At 37.4% G+C, this 17,423-nt stretch overlaps 1 protein-coding gene across 1 annotated transcript; it reads right to left on the bottom strand.

The window, feature by feature from the left end:
- Window positions 1–5,847: 5,847 nt before the first annotated feature.
- Window positions 5,848–12,336, bottom strand: LOC137261198 (mitochondrial inner membrane protease subunit 1-like). Its single transcript, XM_067798900.1, has 6 exons — window positions 12,210–12,336; window positions 11,353–11,497; window positions 10,446–10,534; window positions 9,594–9,708; window positions 8,070–8,180; window positions 5,848–7,331 (listed from the first exon to the last, which is right to left on the bottom strand). The coding sequence occupies exons 2-6, from the start codon at window positions 11,491–11,493 to the stop codon at window positions 7,275–7,277; spliced, it is 513 nt and encodes a 170-aa protein (XP_067655001.1). The 5' UTR covers window positions 11,494–11,497; window positions 12,210–12,336; the 3' UTR covers window positions 5,848–7,274.
- Window positions 12,337–17,423: the final 5,087 nt, after the last annotated feature.

The raw sequence follows: 17,423 nt of genomic DNA on the forward strand, positions 1-17,423 counted from the left end.
CAGAGGAAAAGGGAAAAATTGTACAAATTCAATTACTGTTCAAATACTGTAATCTCCAAATTATCATCACATAATTTATTTGGGTATGTGGTATCTAGAGCTGTATATTGAAATATAAATTGTAGTGCAAGATACTGATGTTCAGGTACCTGCATTGCAATACATATTGCAATATATTAGGAATTTAAAGGTCACATGCAACGTAAAACACAACTTTGCAGATTCTGATACCTTCGGTGTGCATTTACTGAAACAAATCCTCAAAAATGCCAGTTCAACCTATAAAGTTGAAAAAAAAACATGATGGAAAAAAGCCTGTGAAAGTGGAGTTCAAACAATTCAAACAAAAAGGTTTCAAAAGCTATGCTGCACTCATAACGCATGCACAGTGAATGGGTTCGCAGAGCTTGAAACAGTATACTTGCCTGGAGTATGAGGTCATGAGCAGTAGCCTAATCTCAGTTGTGTACACAAGCAAGTAAATAATCTACATGTTACATAAAAAAACATGTTGATTGTGACAAGCAGACTCTGTCACAGAAGAAACTCCATGGCTGGTTTATTCACACCTGTATGTCTGCCTGCCTGTCTGCTAAAGACAATATTGCAGTGCACAACTTCAATCTTTGACCACATGCAATTTGAAATTAACACCTATCGGGCTTATGAGCCATAAACAAAAAGCCGGCTGAGTGTATCTGCAAATTAACCAGTGGCCAATGAAAAGACTTTGTTACACTAGAGTGCACACATACTGGCTCTGTCTGGGTACAGTATCGCTTCATTTTGAGGGAGGTAAACACAAGTACACATTATTGCCCTTTTGATTTATATGCTTATAAGTTTATTTGTTCTTTCACCAATCATGAACAAGCGATAACTGTGTTTTAACTATGTTTGATTGTTTGCTTGCATGTGACCTTTAAGTGAGTGACACTAATTATGCATGTGTCAATCCTATTTTCTACATCACAAGTCCTTAAGCATATATGTGATGGTTCTGATAACAGCAGTTTCAAAGTATTGCTGTATCCCATTTTGTTTTCTAATGATGAAGGAAAACCTGTTGTGAATGAAAGTATTAGTAGGTACTAATTTATGGTAAACCATGAAGATAACCACGAAGATTTTTGGTATGATCTTTTACTCAGTATATCGGTTCTCAGTAAAATTATTGTAATACTGTGCAGTCCTACAGTGTTCAAATTGTTTAATTAATTTTGGTGAGTGGTGTCATTTGATCTATAGGGACAGATCAACTTCGAGTACACTTGTGAAAAGTGAAAAGAAAATACACATTTTATCGTTCCAGTATCAACAATACAGTAACATTCCTTCTAAATGAAAGGCATTTTACTTCTGGCATTTTGCTATGTGTATATGGCACAAGAAGGAATCCAAAACATTTTTTTTCTGGTAAGTTTACATTTTTGCCCCATAAAAACACAGGAATTTTATTTTTTGAGTGGGAAAAATGTATTTTTATTGTTTTTTTCTTTTTCTTTGAAAATATGACCAGCAGATCCATAGAACAAGAAACAAAATTGGTCAGGCCTTATTTCATGAGGCAGCAGGCTGATGATGCTTTCATATATCAGCAGTTTTTGGGACCAGCTATTCTTCATGTCCTTATTCCTATGTTAGCTCAACAGGACAACAATTATCATGACTCAGTGATACTTCCATTATGTTTGTAATATACTGGACAAAATAAGATAGGGATATTGGTATTTTTATGATTGATATTTATCAGTTAGTGAATAAATATATCATTGCTCAATATTTCAAAATTTGCATATGTCCCTAACTATTTTGTCCAGTATGTAATATGTGTAATATTTGGAATGATCTTTGTATCCAGTTTAGATCTGTATACTCAAGATAACTGGAGAATAGTTGCATTTATCCGGATGAACCTTTGATTATCTATGAGCCATGGACTTACATTTTGATGGAATTACTTCAAGTGAGTTGAGTTTTTAGTCCACTTTTAGAATTATCAGGGATGGATGCAGCTTTTCAAGAAAGTGGGGGTGCACACTTAACAAAATTTCACAATTTCTGGATCCACCTATGAATGTCCCAGCAATATGAGAGCAGGGGACACAGAAATGTGGTTCACACATCGCCTTCGTGTGGAGAATCTTTTTTTTCTCATGCCAGATGAGACCACAGATTAATTTGCATACATTCAGTAATCACAAAGGGATGTTAACAGTCACAATTACATTCAAGGCTATAGAATTTTGTGTTTATAGTTTGAGGTTTTCACTTAAAAAACATCAAGATTATAGGTTGGATTTTTGTTTTGTTATCCTTTAAAAATCAAGATCACAGTGACGAATAATTGTTTTATATTTACAGATGTTGGAGGACCAGGGTAGGGGTAGTTAAAAGGGTGGTGGGGTGTCCATTGTTTTTGAAGTTAAAGTACATTATCCCAGGAAGTTCTTGAAAAAAGTGATTATGCTTAAGAGTGTTGGAAGAAAGGGAATGTTCTTCCAAAGTGGAAACTTTCAGATGAATTGTACTACATGGCAGATTTGCCTCAAATTTTAACGTTGCTATATATTATAATGTGCTGAGTGCAATGAATAAAAGCATTTTATCATGGAAAAAGAGAGCATATTTTTTTTATATGAAAATCTTTGACACTATCAAAATCAAATATTTCTCATTTCAAAGCCAGTGTGTTGGCCTTGTCTCTAAAATTTATATAATGGAGTAGTGATTTTTATAAACATTCATTTCTCCATGACAGCTGTGGCAGGAACTGTTGAGACACTATATCTACATGTATTATTACTAAAACATTAAGTGGTCACAGAGAATCGCAGGTGGTCATGAGGCATAGATTTTAAACATGTATTTGAACCTGGTAGCTCATACATTTTAACTACCATACACAAACTAGAATGTTTTACTTTTAGATCATGTTACATGGGTGGATTACATGAATGAATTAGATGAGAATATTCTAACTGTATTTACTGTAAATGTCTTATAATCAAAATTTTGCAGATGTTTTACTGTAGGGGAAATGTAAGTAGTATTTATAGTGGTGGTGGACATAGGATATCTCATCCTCCATATTTGTGTGACTGGCGTAGAGTCAGATTTAGATATATACATCTGTTGAACGCACATTATTACATTTTGCTGAAATGCATATGAGTATAATTAATAACAGTGAGACATGAGGAACCTGCAGTTCTGATGAAGACAGAGTTGACAGGGATTTCAACTTCTTTCAAAGCAATGTTTCTGAATAGATGCTACCATCAAGAAAGTGTGATATCCGTAGACTAGCATAAGAAGCAGAATGTTCCCCACATCAACCTGCCTTCAACGCAGCGGAGCCTAAATGTCTTCAGGAATGACAAACATCAGGTGTCCACACATGCCTTCTTCGGCTTTTAGGAGTTTTAGAAGTACAGTGTTGTGGATTTTATTAATAATATTGACAAAATAAAAGAAGTTGTTGCCCATACATTTGTCAATATTGTTCCACGGATGGACATGGAGAACTACTAGATGACCTCTTTGTCTCTTGAGGATTGCTTTCAGTTTATCAGAGTGGAATTCATAAGTGGTTCACAGAGAGTTAGAGATTCTGTTGACAAAACACTACCTCATCTATTTACATTAGAAATGACCTAAATATCAAGGGTTTTACATTGATATGATGTGTATCAACAAAGTAACATTGCACTTTGCACAAAGGGAATAGTTCAAACTTACAATATTCTAACATTAACGTTTGAGACCACTATGCATTTTGTTTTCTTTGAATAAAGTATTTTATCCATTATAGAAGCGTTATGTTTATATTATTATAAGACTTTACCACATTAATCATAAATCCTGGTGTTAAATACAGTGATGAATCCAGAACTTTCATATTTGGGGACATTTGGTCCCTCATACAACAAAATCAGGAAAAAATTAGTGGCACAAAACCAAGGCTTGTTTTCTTTAGGGATTCTTTTTACAAAGCCCTGGAGAAAAAGAACAAACAAATACTTCTGGTAAATGGAAGACTTTCTGCAAAATAAACTGTCATACAGATTATAAGTGATGAATGTTCTGCCTGGTGAAGGTTTCATGTGGGCAAGACAATCCGGTGATTATCAACTGGAATTCATTCAACTTACAGAAGTGACCACCTGAACCATTTGGTGCAGTCTTACCGCAAGCACACACAGGTATTTCCGTGACATATACTCATGGATACAAATAAGGGAACACATGATAGTACATGTGTTCCTTTATTCTTTTTCCTGGTTTCTTCATAAGGTATGTGTTGCACTGTGAGTGAAATTCTGAAAACACATAAATGAACGCTTGTAGTCTCATGTGTTCCCTTTGTTTTTATGAGTATATTTTCTTACCTGGAGCCCTTAAGGTGTGCATAAGACTCTTTGATTGAATTCACAGGAAGCTTCTCGGTGCGTGAGTTTAGTTTTATGTTGCTTTTAGCAATATTTGAGCAATATCATAGCAGTGGACACCATAAATGGGCTTCACGCATTGTGCACCCATGTAGGGAGTAGAACCTGGGTCATTAGCATGATCAGTGTACACTTTAACCACAAGGCTACCCCACTGCCCCAGGAAGCTTTTGATTAGATTGACGCTGTTAGCATTCCCTTATTGTTGGCATATAAATGACAGGTGTGGTTTCAAATATTGACCAAAAGAATGAACAAGGTCCTGAAAGATACTTAGTAAAGTAAAATGACCAATCAGAGTTGAATATTTAAAGCACTGTTCATGAGTAGTTGATCTCATGAACACTCGGGTAAAGACTGGTCTCGAGCATCAAATGCTGCATCTACAAATGAACACGGAGGTTAAATGTGAGCCTTTAGATGAGTGGTGAAATTACACATTGATATTTTGTTCATTGATAAAACAACAGTTACATTATGAAAACTCAAATCTGGAGCATACCATCCAATGATTGATATCATGAGCAACAATTCATGCTCAGGTTACATGAAATGGGAAGATTATCTTAGCTACACTTTGTACAAAATAATGGCTGCTTTTGTATCGTTTTCAATTGAGTTTGTGCACATATGAAATTTAGTTTTTCTGATATGGTTAGATGGGATGTCAGTACCTATTTTTCATGAATCACATACTTATAACATAGTAAAGATAAGTCTATGCTGTTTCATGTTTATGACTTGATATGATAAATTTTATACAAGCCACATAAAGAAACTGTGCACTGTCAAAATTTTATCCCAGTTGATAAGTGTGATAACAATGTCAAAGGTACATATAAACTTTAATGGAAGGATCATGAGACCATAAAAAGTCAGGAGAATTTCAGTTGAAAAGTCTATCACAATTATGTCAAGAGTCCACAAGCGGGGACAGGGATCAAACGACCATGTCGTATGTATGTCCTCCATCGGCATTGAGAACTGCAATGCATCGACAATGCATAGTGCTTATCAAACGTGCAAGTAAGCCTTGTGGGATGTCAAGCCAGATTCTCTCAATTTCTGTTGCAAGGTCAAGGATGTTAACTGGCGGATGAGGAAGACAGCGTAGACATCATTCCATCTCGTCCCAAACATGATCTATCGGGGAGAGATCCTGTGAAATGTGTAAAAACAAATTCGGCTGAATGGTAAAACTGAGTCACAGACAGCTTTGGACCACACAAAGTACTAGCCATCGCCATACTGTTTTTGAAATCTTGAAATTTATAGCCTGACAAAAAAGTGCTTATGTGCCTTGCTCAAAGTCATTAAAAATGATGTGTTCAATAATTATAAGTTTTGAAACATTCTAAACTATGACCAGGATACAAATGATAACAAACTGCTGAGAAATTGTTTTGATTTTATTCATTATAAATGTCACTCATGTTTGAAATGGTTGAATCTCGAAATTCCCTGAGAACAGTGAACATAATTTGTTGACAGCAACAATCTCTGTTACGTTTGGTCCATAAGGAACATGGAGACTTTACACCCAACAATCAAATACATTTCGGAATACAGGGAGCAGGTGAGATTGAAGTCATGCCACATTGAACAATATTTCAGTCATGTCAGAGCATGTTAGGTTGGTATAGAGTAAAGTATAAGGTAATGCTGGTTCAAGACATTAAATTTACACTGAAAATTTGCTGACAATCCAAGAAACATTATCAGGGAGACTGGAAATTGAACCCACAATCACAGGTTTCTGGGACATCCAAGGGAGGCAACTCTGCACAACAAATAGCTGAGCCTCAGGCAAATCTCCACCCATATTCAGTATTGCAATATATGGTATGATGAGTCAAGCATTTACGTCATATATGTCAAATCATTAGGTAAATATACAGCAAAACCCAAATAACAAAGTCATTTGTAATTCATACTTCTACTGTATATGTCAGCCCTCACACTATTACACCAGATCTTGACAAGAAGATATAATCCAATGATAGTTGTTCTTTCTGACTGGTAGAAAATCCAGTTTGTAAATGTTAACAATAAATTGTGCATGTATATATTTATCCTATCTCACGTCTTGTACTCTCTCTTCAATTCGACCATCTATGGGAAACAAACTGCAAACTACGATTTTGGCCTTTCTTGTACCATTTGCCTGAACATTCCCCACTTCTCTCCTTCCAGTACAGCCTCTTAGACATGAGATAAGTGTAAAAATTTCAATACAGTCTGGTAAACCTGTACTAATCCCTTGATCTATTTCCATGGGTCTGGTAATCTCAAAATTACAGAAATAAGTAAACATTTCACCAACCAATGAAAACTTGTGAAAAGAATAATGCAGGTTGTGCAGTTGGTAAATGAAAACAACAGGCACCTTCTTTGAGAAGAAAAGAACTTAACAAATCCAGGAGACATGGAGAGATCTGTGGATATGCAGGTTCTATATTATAAATATCAGCTGGTATTAATAATAAAGAAATGGTATACATGTTTCCATAGAACTCTCCCTGTTTGTCTTCTGTATGCCACGCTAAGATGTTAAGGGAATATAGGTTTATTCATCACTTATTATGAGTCATATAGATAAAGGGATATGGTAACACATGAAGGCCATAATTCTGAACTAGACAATGTTTTAGTTTTGCCATAAACAAATTTACTGATCTGACATTAGTAAACATTTTGCCTCATACAAGCAGGACTTCCTATAGTCCCTGAGGACCAGTAAAAATAAGGTTTCCATTTATCCCCTGGAATAGTCCTAAACCAAACAGTTTCTAAGGCTGCATGTGATGGAAACATTGGCTGAGGTCATCTGTTCTGATCCAGCATCATGGCCAGCGTTCCCATCTTCCTTGGCGGCCAGATCTGAAACAATACATCATGACTTGACATTGGACCTGTGAAAGTAGAACAGATACCTTAATATCATGTTCTATTGTTTATACTTCAACACAACCTCAGAGATATGCTAGCTGTATGAAGGTTAAAGGAAAATAGTCTAAGGCCCAGATTTTCAAAGCTCTCTTGGCATTTAGAGAGTCGTGAGGTAATGATAACATACAGCACCTACAGTTATCTAAGTGCTATGAGTGCCTCCAAAATCTAGGCAGAGGTTAGACCTGGCAAACCAATGGCTGATAACATGAGTGAAATCAAAGCAAGGCCGCTCATCACAGTGTGAATCTGGATGATGATGATTAGGTACCTCACAGTGAGTGAGTGAGTGGTTTGACATTCTGGAAGGGATTCAACCAAAACATTATTAGAATCTGTACACAGCTGAGAAAATGGGACCCAAAATATAACTGTTTGTAGACATTTGGACACTTTCTAAAATGCATTACATGTGCAAAGATTTTATGCTGCTTTACCTATATCCAAGAAGTATGACCTTAGGGTCAGCATTTGGGCATCACACATTGTAGTCTTGTGGGGAACAGAAACTCAAGCTTTTGACAAGCATATTTCTTAACCACTAAACTGTCTTGGCTATCCAACCACCTACTTACATGAGGGATAGTCATCAGTCAGCTCTTGAAAAATATACAGATTTAAATGCATGTCCCTGACTGTAGCAGTGGAATTCTTGTCTTGTCAACTCACCTTGAAGAAAACCCTGCTCCTGATAAGAGCATAAGGAACCGGTCCGTATTCCCGGGAGTCTGTGGAGTTATCTTTGTTATCTCCTTCCAACCATACATGTCCAGGTGGGATCTAGGATAAATATGTTATCACACATGACCGGGCAGGATAATGGATAAACATTTAGGGTTATCACACATGACCAGGAAGGATTTAGGATAGATGTATTGCCATGCATGACTGGATAGGATAATGGATAAACATTCAGTGTTATCACACATGACGTGAGGTAATGATGACATACAGCACCTACAGTTATCTAAGTGCTATGAGTGCCTCCAAAATCTAGGCAGAGGTTAGACCTGGCAAACCAATGGCTGATAACATGAGTGAAATCAAAGCGAGGCCGCTCATCACAGTGTGAAGGAACTTGGAACTTGGATAATATGTTATCACACTTGGGTGGGTGGGATAATGGATAAACATCTAGGGTTATCACAATGACCAGGAAGGATTTAGGATAGATGTATTGCCATGCATGACTGGATAGGATAATGGATAAACATTCAGTGTTATCACACATGACCAGGCAGGACCTAGGATAAATATTACCACATATTACCATAGAAAACCAAATTTGGAAAAAGCAGTCTGCAGAAGGGGGTCAGCTTACCTACAGATTACACTTTTGTCCAACGTTTTTCCGGGTTAAGAAAACAACATTGTATCTCTTTGTGCAAACAAACAAAGGAAGACACCTTTGTCAGTAAAGACATAAAATTTGCAATTACATGGAACCCACATTACCAAGCAGGTCCTTGAAAGACAATACTCATTAGATAGAATCTAAATTAAATACTAAATGGTACCACACATGATCAGGCAGGTTCTTGAAAAAAACAAAAGAAACACAAACTAATTACTAACCAAACAGGATATAAGATAGAAACTTCAACAATCTAAGTCAGTCACATTCTCTCCCCACAGGGTTTACTCCAGTCATATCTTCCTACGTAACCTCTGTTATAACATGGCCCCTTCAGCCAGTGATCAGGATTATAAGGGATTTAACTTAAAGATAAAGAATGATTTGCTTCATAAACTGTTCATTGCACTAAACTTGAAACTCAAACAAAATATGATAACATATTCCAGAATGGCATGTAAATGCATGACCAAAAGCAATATGGTTTTGTGAACATTCAGTCTACCCTTCTGTCTCAGTGGATTCTGGTCTTGCACAATGTTCAAAATCCAAAATGGTGATGACTTTTCATTGACAACAAGGATAACAATTCTAAAAATATCACAAGTCCCCCAAAATCTTGGATCAAATAATTTGTCTTCAGGTTCTGTAAAATATAGTTTTCACATCCAAAGCTATATTTTCTAGAGAATTACATCTTTAAGTAAAAAGGTTCTTTGGCCCATCCTTCCTGGGAAAATATGTCTAGAAAAACTGACTGAAAAAGCATGCCATTTTAAGCGATGATCGAGACCCAAATAACATATGGAGTAACCCTAGATGGGTTAAATAATACAAACCCTCTTGAATGTCTGTGATGTCCCATTGAATACATTGTCTCCTGCTAGTCCAACCACTCTCTTGCACAGGAAGTAATGGGGGTTCACAGGTGAACGGGTTATAACCACATCACCTCTGTAACACATTGTTCATATTTCTTTAATTAGTGATAACAACTAGTCCATTTATGATGCACTAAATCCACACAGACTACATGCTCATAGCACAAACAATCAAACCCCTGATAACCCAACTGCCTGTGAGGCACTAGAAAATTAACAGACACATGACTTAACCCACTGGGTACCCATTTCATGCTCAGTGAACAGAGGTAAGTTTGAACCAACTAACTTGCCCAAGGTGAGACCCCATGTATCACAGGAGCTTTACTGTGGGGATGGACTAGAAACTCTCAGGAGTCAAGCCGCCAGGAATGGTCCCCAATCCAAGGACTGCCCAACGCTGCTCTATGTGCATGACCACACACCACCATCTTTATACTGTCATTCATACTTCACTGACGTGAAAATTACACTTTGCAACAAATAAACACACAAACATTTGAGTCTCAACATGTACAACAATGTTGATAGTAACTGAAAGTAATCAGTATTCACAGATGTTTACAGACAAAAAAAATGCAAAACATCTATTAAAAAATTGAAAATTTCATGAATAATGTAAAACATGGGCCCATACTTGCCCACTTGATACTTTGAACACAGGTCATTTGAGGTTCAAACTGGCTTGGTCAGTCTTGTTCGGATCAAATTTACCTATTTACGTTGTCGAACTTGGTCTCGGGTGTGACGAACAAATGCTTTAACCACTAGGCTAACCCAGTGCCTCTTGATTTATAAGAATGTGCTTACTTTTGTATTAAGGTCCTGTAAGTGCTGATGTGCTCGGTGAGGACAACATCCCCACTCTCTATTGTTGGTTCCATGGATGGTCCACTACACTGAAAAGATGCACACACAGCAACTGAATAATATTAAATAATTCCTTATAAACAGAAATGGAGCCCCAATGAAAAGTGAGAGTCAGACTGAACATTGTGAGATATAGGATTACTTCAATGAGGGCTTTAGCATTGCTGAAAGGGCTGTGCAGAAGGAAAATAATGTGGTTCAGGGATTGTGAGACAGACTTTCAGTGTCTTGGCTCGTGTTCAATTCAAGTCAGTCTAACTAATTCACTTCTCAGCTAATTTCTCAGCTCATTTTCCCACACAATTTTATAAGCCTGTTAACCCAAGATAGACTTGTAAGTAGCCCATCATAAACAGTGAGTGAGTGAGCTGGCTAGTGTAATCTTGCAATATTCCAGCAATATCAAGGTTGGGGGAACACCAGAAATGAGCTTCAGCCTTTGTACCACACTGGGAAACAAACCCAGGTTGTCGGCATGATGAGCAAACATTTCAATCACTTGGCTACCCTACTGCCCCAGAAGAAAACAGAATCAGGGGTTCTTGTCTCAAAACCCTCTCATCACTTCAGTGCCTTATTTCAATGTAAATATGACATACAATCAACACTGTTCTTTCCACAGTATCATCTGTCCAACAATCACTGAACCCACAATGTTCCATGATGTACAAGCATGAAAGAAGTGAAAATGTGCATGATCTCCCCTCATCAAGTACTGAGTCCAGTACATGAGACTTCAGTCTGTCTAAACCAAACCGGTGTTTATGCTTTCAAGATTCAAATGATTCAAGTGTAATGATTAATAATAAGTATAATAAGTATAATAATTAGATTGTTTAAGGCTTACCACCACAAAGTCACCACCGAACTCCAGAGCACAGTGGGCTATTGCTCCATACTGTACAAAGTAGAACAACACACCAGCTGATTTCCCCAACACTTGTCGGAACATCTTTTTTTCTACAACAATGTCATTCTGTCTGTACATTCACCTGCAAGGCAAACGAGGACTTTTATGATTTTAAACGTTTTTTTTCTGCGTTCATGATCATTATCATTATTTTTATAGGCTCAGTAAGCATGGCTTTAAGCCACTTGTTGCTAATCCCAACAATATCATGTAGGCAAGCAGCCAGTGTAATAACTACACTGACTACTATCAAGGTTGTTTTACAGCAATGTTACAACACCTTGGATGGGTAACCCTAACAAATCTGGAGAGCTAGAACCAGAGTCACCTATTCTACAAGGTCATATTAAATAACATTGTTACCGACCTACATAACTACCGGGGAATATTCATGGAGTCGACATCCGTACGAGGGGATCATCTAATAATAACAATGCCCAAATATGAGGGAAATCGGAATTCTTCCTCTAAAGCTTCCTCACCAGAACAATCATTATGTGGAACGGAATACCACCGTATCCATTCTATGTTTCAGACGGTACGTTTCAGACATCGCTCAGGCCTGAGCACGACCAAGTGAACTCTACCCATCTTGTGCGAACTTACATTCGCTTTAACGAAAAAGAAACCACAAAAATATTTATTTACCTGACTGTAAGAACATTCCTATGTAGGAAAATAAAGAGCGAATGCATGACTATGTTACAGTGTGTCGTTATGTTGAACGGTCAATTTCATCTTGATATTTAAATATTTACCACTGCCATATTATCAACAACTTGGACATAACTTACCCTGAACAACTTCATCGGTCTTACATATTTGTTAGTTTGAAATTTATCTGCATTCAAATGAAAGCTGAGTTTGTGTTCATGACATACCAATCTGCGTCAAAGGGGATATAATTTGTTACTCGTTTTTAGAGTTACCTCCCTTCCTTCTGACTAAAAACAATTTTGAATACAATGTTGGGTGATAGCAGGGATACTCTACAACAGGGATAGGTCCCTCGCTTGCTTTCTTTACCATTTGTACTAATTAACGTGTGCCTCGTCATGCTCCAACGCACACAGTGACCTCGCTCGTTCCCAGTGCAACTTCAGTTGTGTTTAACCAGGGAGACTATATAGAGTATATACGTTGTAGATTATCCCTGGTTTAACAGAACTTCAGCCGGTTTGTTGTATCAGTCGGAATTTTACAATGAATGAAAGATTTAGAGTAAGAATTAAGAGCAAGAATTATGTGAATGAATGAACGAAATAAAGAAAAAAGAATAAAAGAAAGAAGTACATATGTGCATGAATGAAAGAATAAATGATACACCGTGGCCTTCCTTCCCAAAACATATTAAAGAAAGCAAAAGTATCGCGAGAACGCGTGTTAACATCAGCTGTCCTTTTAAAAAATCTACTTTGAAACATTTTTGTTTACTTTAATAATTAATTTAGATATCTTATTGCATCTGAGGGATGGAATGAACATTAACAAAATGTTAACTGACACTGTCACACTGCCCTTAAAAATAAAGTGTAAAACTCCCACAAAGCGTTCTAAAACACCTTTCCAGTTTTGTCGAATAATAAGATCAACAAGAAAGAAAGAAGTTATGGAACTATATCCCTCAAGCATCAATGGCGAATCAGATCAGATCAGCAATATGTAATATTTTTCTCACACCTCAAATACACCCTAACATTTTGTTTTAGAGTATGGAACTATCACTATTACTTGCAAACACATTTCACCTGATAGTATATTCCCCTCATATGAAATTAAAGGTGTATGTGAAAGATGTTTTTGAAGTAATAACTAGAAACACTCAAATAACGGCGTATATTATTTTAATGGAGGATCAGAGCAGATCTGCGATATGTCACATTTTCCACACACCTCAAATATACCCTAACATTCTTTTTTTAGATTATGAAACTATCACAATTACTTGCAAGTATATTCCCCTCATATGAATTAAGGGTGTATGTGAAAGATGCTTTTAAGGAAGTAACTAGGAATACTCAAACAACGGCGTATAGCATTTCATAGGCGAAATGTCATATTTTTCACACACCTCAATTAAGCCATGAAACTGTCACTATTACTTGCAAATACCTTTCAACTAAAGGTATGTTCTCCTTCTAAAAATTAAACGAATGTGTGAAAGAAGTTTTTATCGGCACAGTTTAGTCTATCTTCGCGGTGAATCGAGAATAGAAGCCAGTGAGCTATAACATACCGACTTGAAACTTTTCTACAAATCTACTGTCCTAATACGGACACTAATACCAATTATTTGAACTTAAACTGAAGTGACAAAATAGTTTACCTATCTTCTACATGTTGGATTTCAGTTGTTACAACACTAAGCTGTTGAAAATAAACCGGGCTCAATCTTAAATACTACGCTGCCACCATATTGGCTACACTGGTTACATAACGACCCGAGACATACGTTCAGCGGCTTTTCGAGGAGTTTCACCTCCCCCTATAGGTTCCCTGGTGATAGTAATCATTTAACAACACTAAGTAATGGTTTAGTAATACCATACTGCATTTTCATATGGTTAAAAAGCATCCTACAACAAGTGTCGTTTTTGTGTCATATATGATTGTATGGATTTCAAAATAATTGTAAATGTATGAAATACTTGTAAATGTGTTTTGGAAACTAAAAGCTAAAACTCTTGAATGAACTGTACTGTGAAGTACGGGTATTCAAAAGCCAAAGTGGAGCAGAAAATCTAAAATGTTATGACGGATGCTCTTTTCTTGAATTGCAAAATACTGCTATACCTTGTTTCATAGGAATGCTACGTTGATCTGATATGTTTATACTTCATTTAACTGCTTTGCGGCGTTGCCGTGAACGCTAAACAATATTTCAGCTCTATATAACGGTCAGTGCCAAACAACCGTATCTTGGATAGGCAGTCTAAGGTTTGGTCGCAGTTTTTTTTTAATGAAAAGATCTTACGAAATTACGACATCAGAGTAATAGCTACAACTGCGCGCGCGCGCACGCACGCACACACACACACACATTCTATCACGAGAATACCTACCGGACTTAGAATATTATTTTTTATGAGATACTTAATTAATATTACACGTGTACGTTGAAAAAAAGAGTTGTATTGACCTGTTTGAGTCAACTGACACCGACAGACAGCATCCCGAGAGCGACTGAATACCTAAATAATTTTCCCTGGATTCTTTGGGGTAAAAAGATGTTGGCCAACTAAAGTATTTCACAATTATACATACAAAGTGGCTACTCTCAACCAGTGTCCGAAGTACTGTGTATTGCGCTAGACAGTCGTGCTAGCTACGCCAGAAAGTTATTAACCCACAAAACAATGCACTAGCCCGAAGTTTCCATATAGAAACTAAGTGAAAAACTGGACGAAGGTATAAGCTGCTAATTTGATGAACATTTTTGTAAGGCCAGTCTTGCACGACTGTGGAGATGCACTCGCCCGACTGGATTTGTACTAGCCAAAATCTACCGGGCTAGTGCCTATTTCGCACACTGGTCTGAACGGTCGAACAGATACGGTGGTCAGTTAATGCTGAGTGAAGGAAAGCCATGGAGTCGAGTCCACCGTGTTCAAAAACCCATTAACAATAACATAGGATAGATAGGTTCTGTCCACTCATCAGTAGGGTATGGATGTCACTATCTTATCAGAGGCAAGGAGCTTATCTAACTAAGAGTGAGTGAGTGAGTGAGTGAGTTTTACGCAGCTGTAATATGTTTTGTCAATATAGGTATGAATCTATCAAAACATTTTCATTTTATTTCGATGATGAAAAAGAACAACCAATCACTTCCGATTGTATTGCTTTTGTTTCCTAGTCCTGAATTGTACCGGCGAATAAAAGTTACTATTGCATCTGTAATATGTTAGTGACGAGTCGTATTATGTAATCATGTGACAGTGTGGGTATGGCAATTCGCCACATACAAACACCTGGTTCATATCCATCATCTGTGCATGTGTAACCAGCAATGTCAACCTTTGTGCCGGGTCGGTCTGAGTGCCCACGTTAAGTACCAGATGTTTACATGCAACTGGAATCAGTATTTCTAGCAAATGCACTTACACACGCACGCACATATATAAACATTCGCAGGCATGCGCACAAACGAAACAGAACTGAAACAAAACTAAATTTACGAAGAGCGCTTCAATAACAGACACTACAGTTTATAAGACGAGACCAATATACATGAAATTTAAATTGCAAATGAAATGATCTGTTGAAGACCCACCATCTGCGGTAAAGTAAATAATAAGTATATTAATATGTTTTGACGAAATTAGCACGTACAACCCAACATAGGCATAACAACGTTATTTTAAAAGCTTTTCTGAGTCAGGGTCAACAACAAAGTTCATAGCAGGCTGTAATGAAAACAGTAAACTTTTATTTGAGAAAAATACGTCAATAATCTGGATATGTAACTCAACCATCAAGATACAAATAACTCAGTTACCTTTGTTGCCGTGTGTTTGTAATGGTTATGTTTTATGCACATTTCTTCGTATACAGTATGCTTCCAATTGTGAATGTTGAGCCCTTAAACCATGTGAAGCCAATTTTCTATTGTCCCTCGCCGTGATATTGCTGGAATACTGCTAAAAAGCGGCGAAAAACTAAACCCACTCGCTCACTCACTTCCAACGTGTATGTGTTTGAGGGGAGAGGGCATGGAGAAGGTGTAGATATTGAGGTAGGGCGTGGCCGTGGTCATGGTCGTGGGTTAACCCTTCTCTGTAGCAACAGTTGAAGACAAAGAATGTCCTAGTTTGTCTCACAGTCCCTGAACCATGATACTTTCCATACACCACAGTACAAAAGTCCGAATAGAGGCAAGTCTACTTTTCCTCAGGTTCAGGGTCTAGTCTTCCTGGGGCTCCTTTTCAATTTGAATAGGTTTGTTTGTTAATGTAAAAGTTCTTCCCCTACATAAATTTACTTTAATATTGCATCTTCAGGGAGAATATGTTCTGAAGAAGCTGAAGAATTGATCTTTAGTAACCCACACCTGTCCTACAGGCGTCTAACGGGATGGGGTGGTGAGGCTCGCTGATTTGGTTGACCCATTGTCATTGTATTCCAACTGCATGGATCGATGCTCATACTGTTGATCACTGGATTGTCTGGTCCAGACTTGATTATTAATAGATCGCCGCCATACAGCTGGAATATTGCTAAGTGCGACGTAAAACTATCCTCACTCACTTATTCAGAGAGTAAGCGTTGGTGTACCTTCCCTGCAACGGCGCACACTTACCTACTACATGGAACATATGGTATTGACGTCACTTTATGTCTTGTCGGTTGAAGTATAACACGTTACACAGGTCCTATCATCCAGGAGAGCCGGCTCACACAGGTGTATCTGTAATTCCTGGCCGATTGCTGCAGGCAATAGCAACGTCCTAATTTACCTTTTACGACAAAAACCTGTCTCCAAGTTTCTCTTGCCTCAAACAAAGGGGACGTTTTGTCGCCAGAACTTTCTGGAATACTTCTTGCATCAGCTGGTTGCTATGCTCACGGGAGACTAGGCCTCCCCGCCCCATCTCCCCAACCCCTCCCGTATCCATGACGCTGAGTTCCTGTAACTAAACCCGCCTTATCTCTGTCAAGGGAAGCTGTCTTGGAAAAGAGTGATGAAATGTTTCGTCATCAGTACCCTAACCCCCAAAAGTTTGATGTTCGTAAATACATCGCATCCAGAAATAGTGAAAGTTAATGTTTTCAAATTAAAAAAAAAAAAGAAAAAAAGAGAGACCCCACATAAGTGTAAGTGATTATGCCAAAGCCGTTAATACAAATATATAGTCCTATAGACTTCTCTTATTAGACAATTTTAACAAATCACTTTCACGTTAGTGCAAATGTTATATTTAGTCCAAAGTAGGAGTTACTCGCACATACACTTAGGAAGAGTGCATAAACAATTAAGACGTTCCTTAAATGTTATGATTAGAAATGCA

This window comes from Haliotis asinina, chromosome 14, assembly GCF_037392515.1.
Source record: "Haliotis asinina isolate JCU_RB_2024 chromosome 14, JCU_Hal_asi_v2, whole genome shotgun sequence".
Taxonomy (NCBI): Eukaryota; Metazoa; Mollusca; class Gastropoda; order Lepetellida; family Haliotidae; genus Haliotis; species Haliotis asinina.

Bases quoted from the DNA above. Each gene is read 5' to 3' on its own strand.
- LOC137261198 (XM_067798900.1), bottom strand. From the start codon at position 11,493: ATGTACAGACAGAATGACATTGTTGTAGAAAAAAAGATGTTCCGACAA. The intron at 9,709-10,445 runs GTAAGCACATTC...AATGTGTTACAG, and splicing joins TACAGGACCTTAATACAAAA to AGGTGATGTGGTTATAACCC. The intron at 7,332-8,069 runs GTGAGTTGACAA...GTATTGTTTCAG, and splicing joins GGAGCAGGGTTTTCTTCAAG to ATCTGGCCGCCAAGGAAGAT.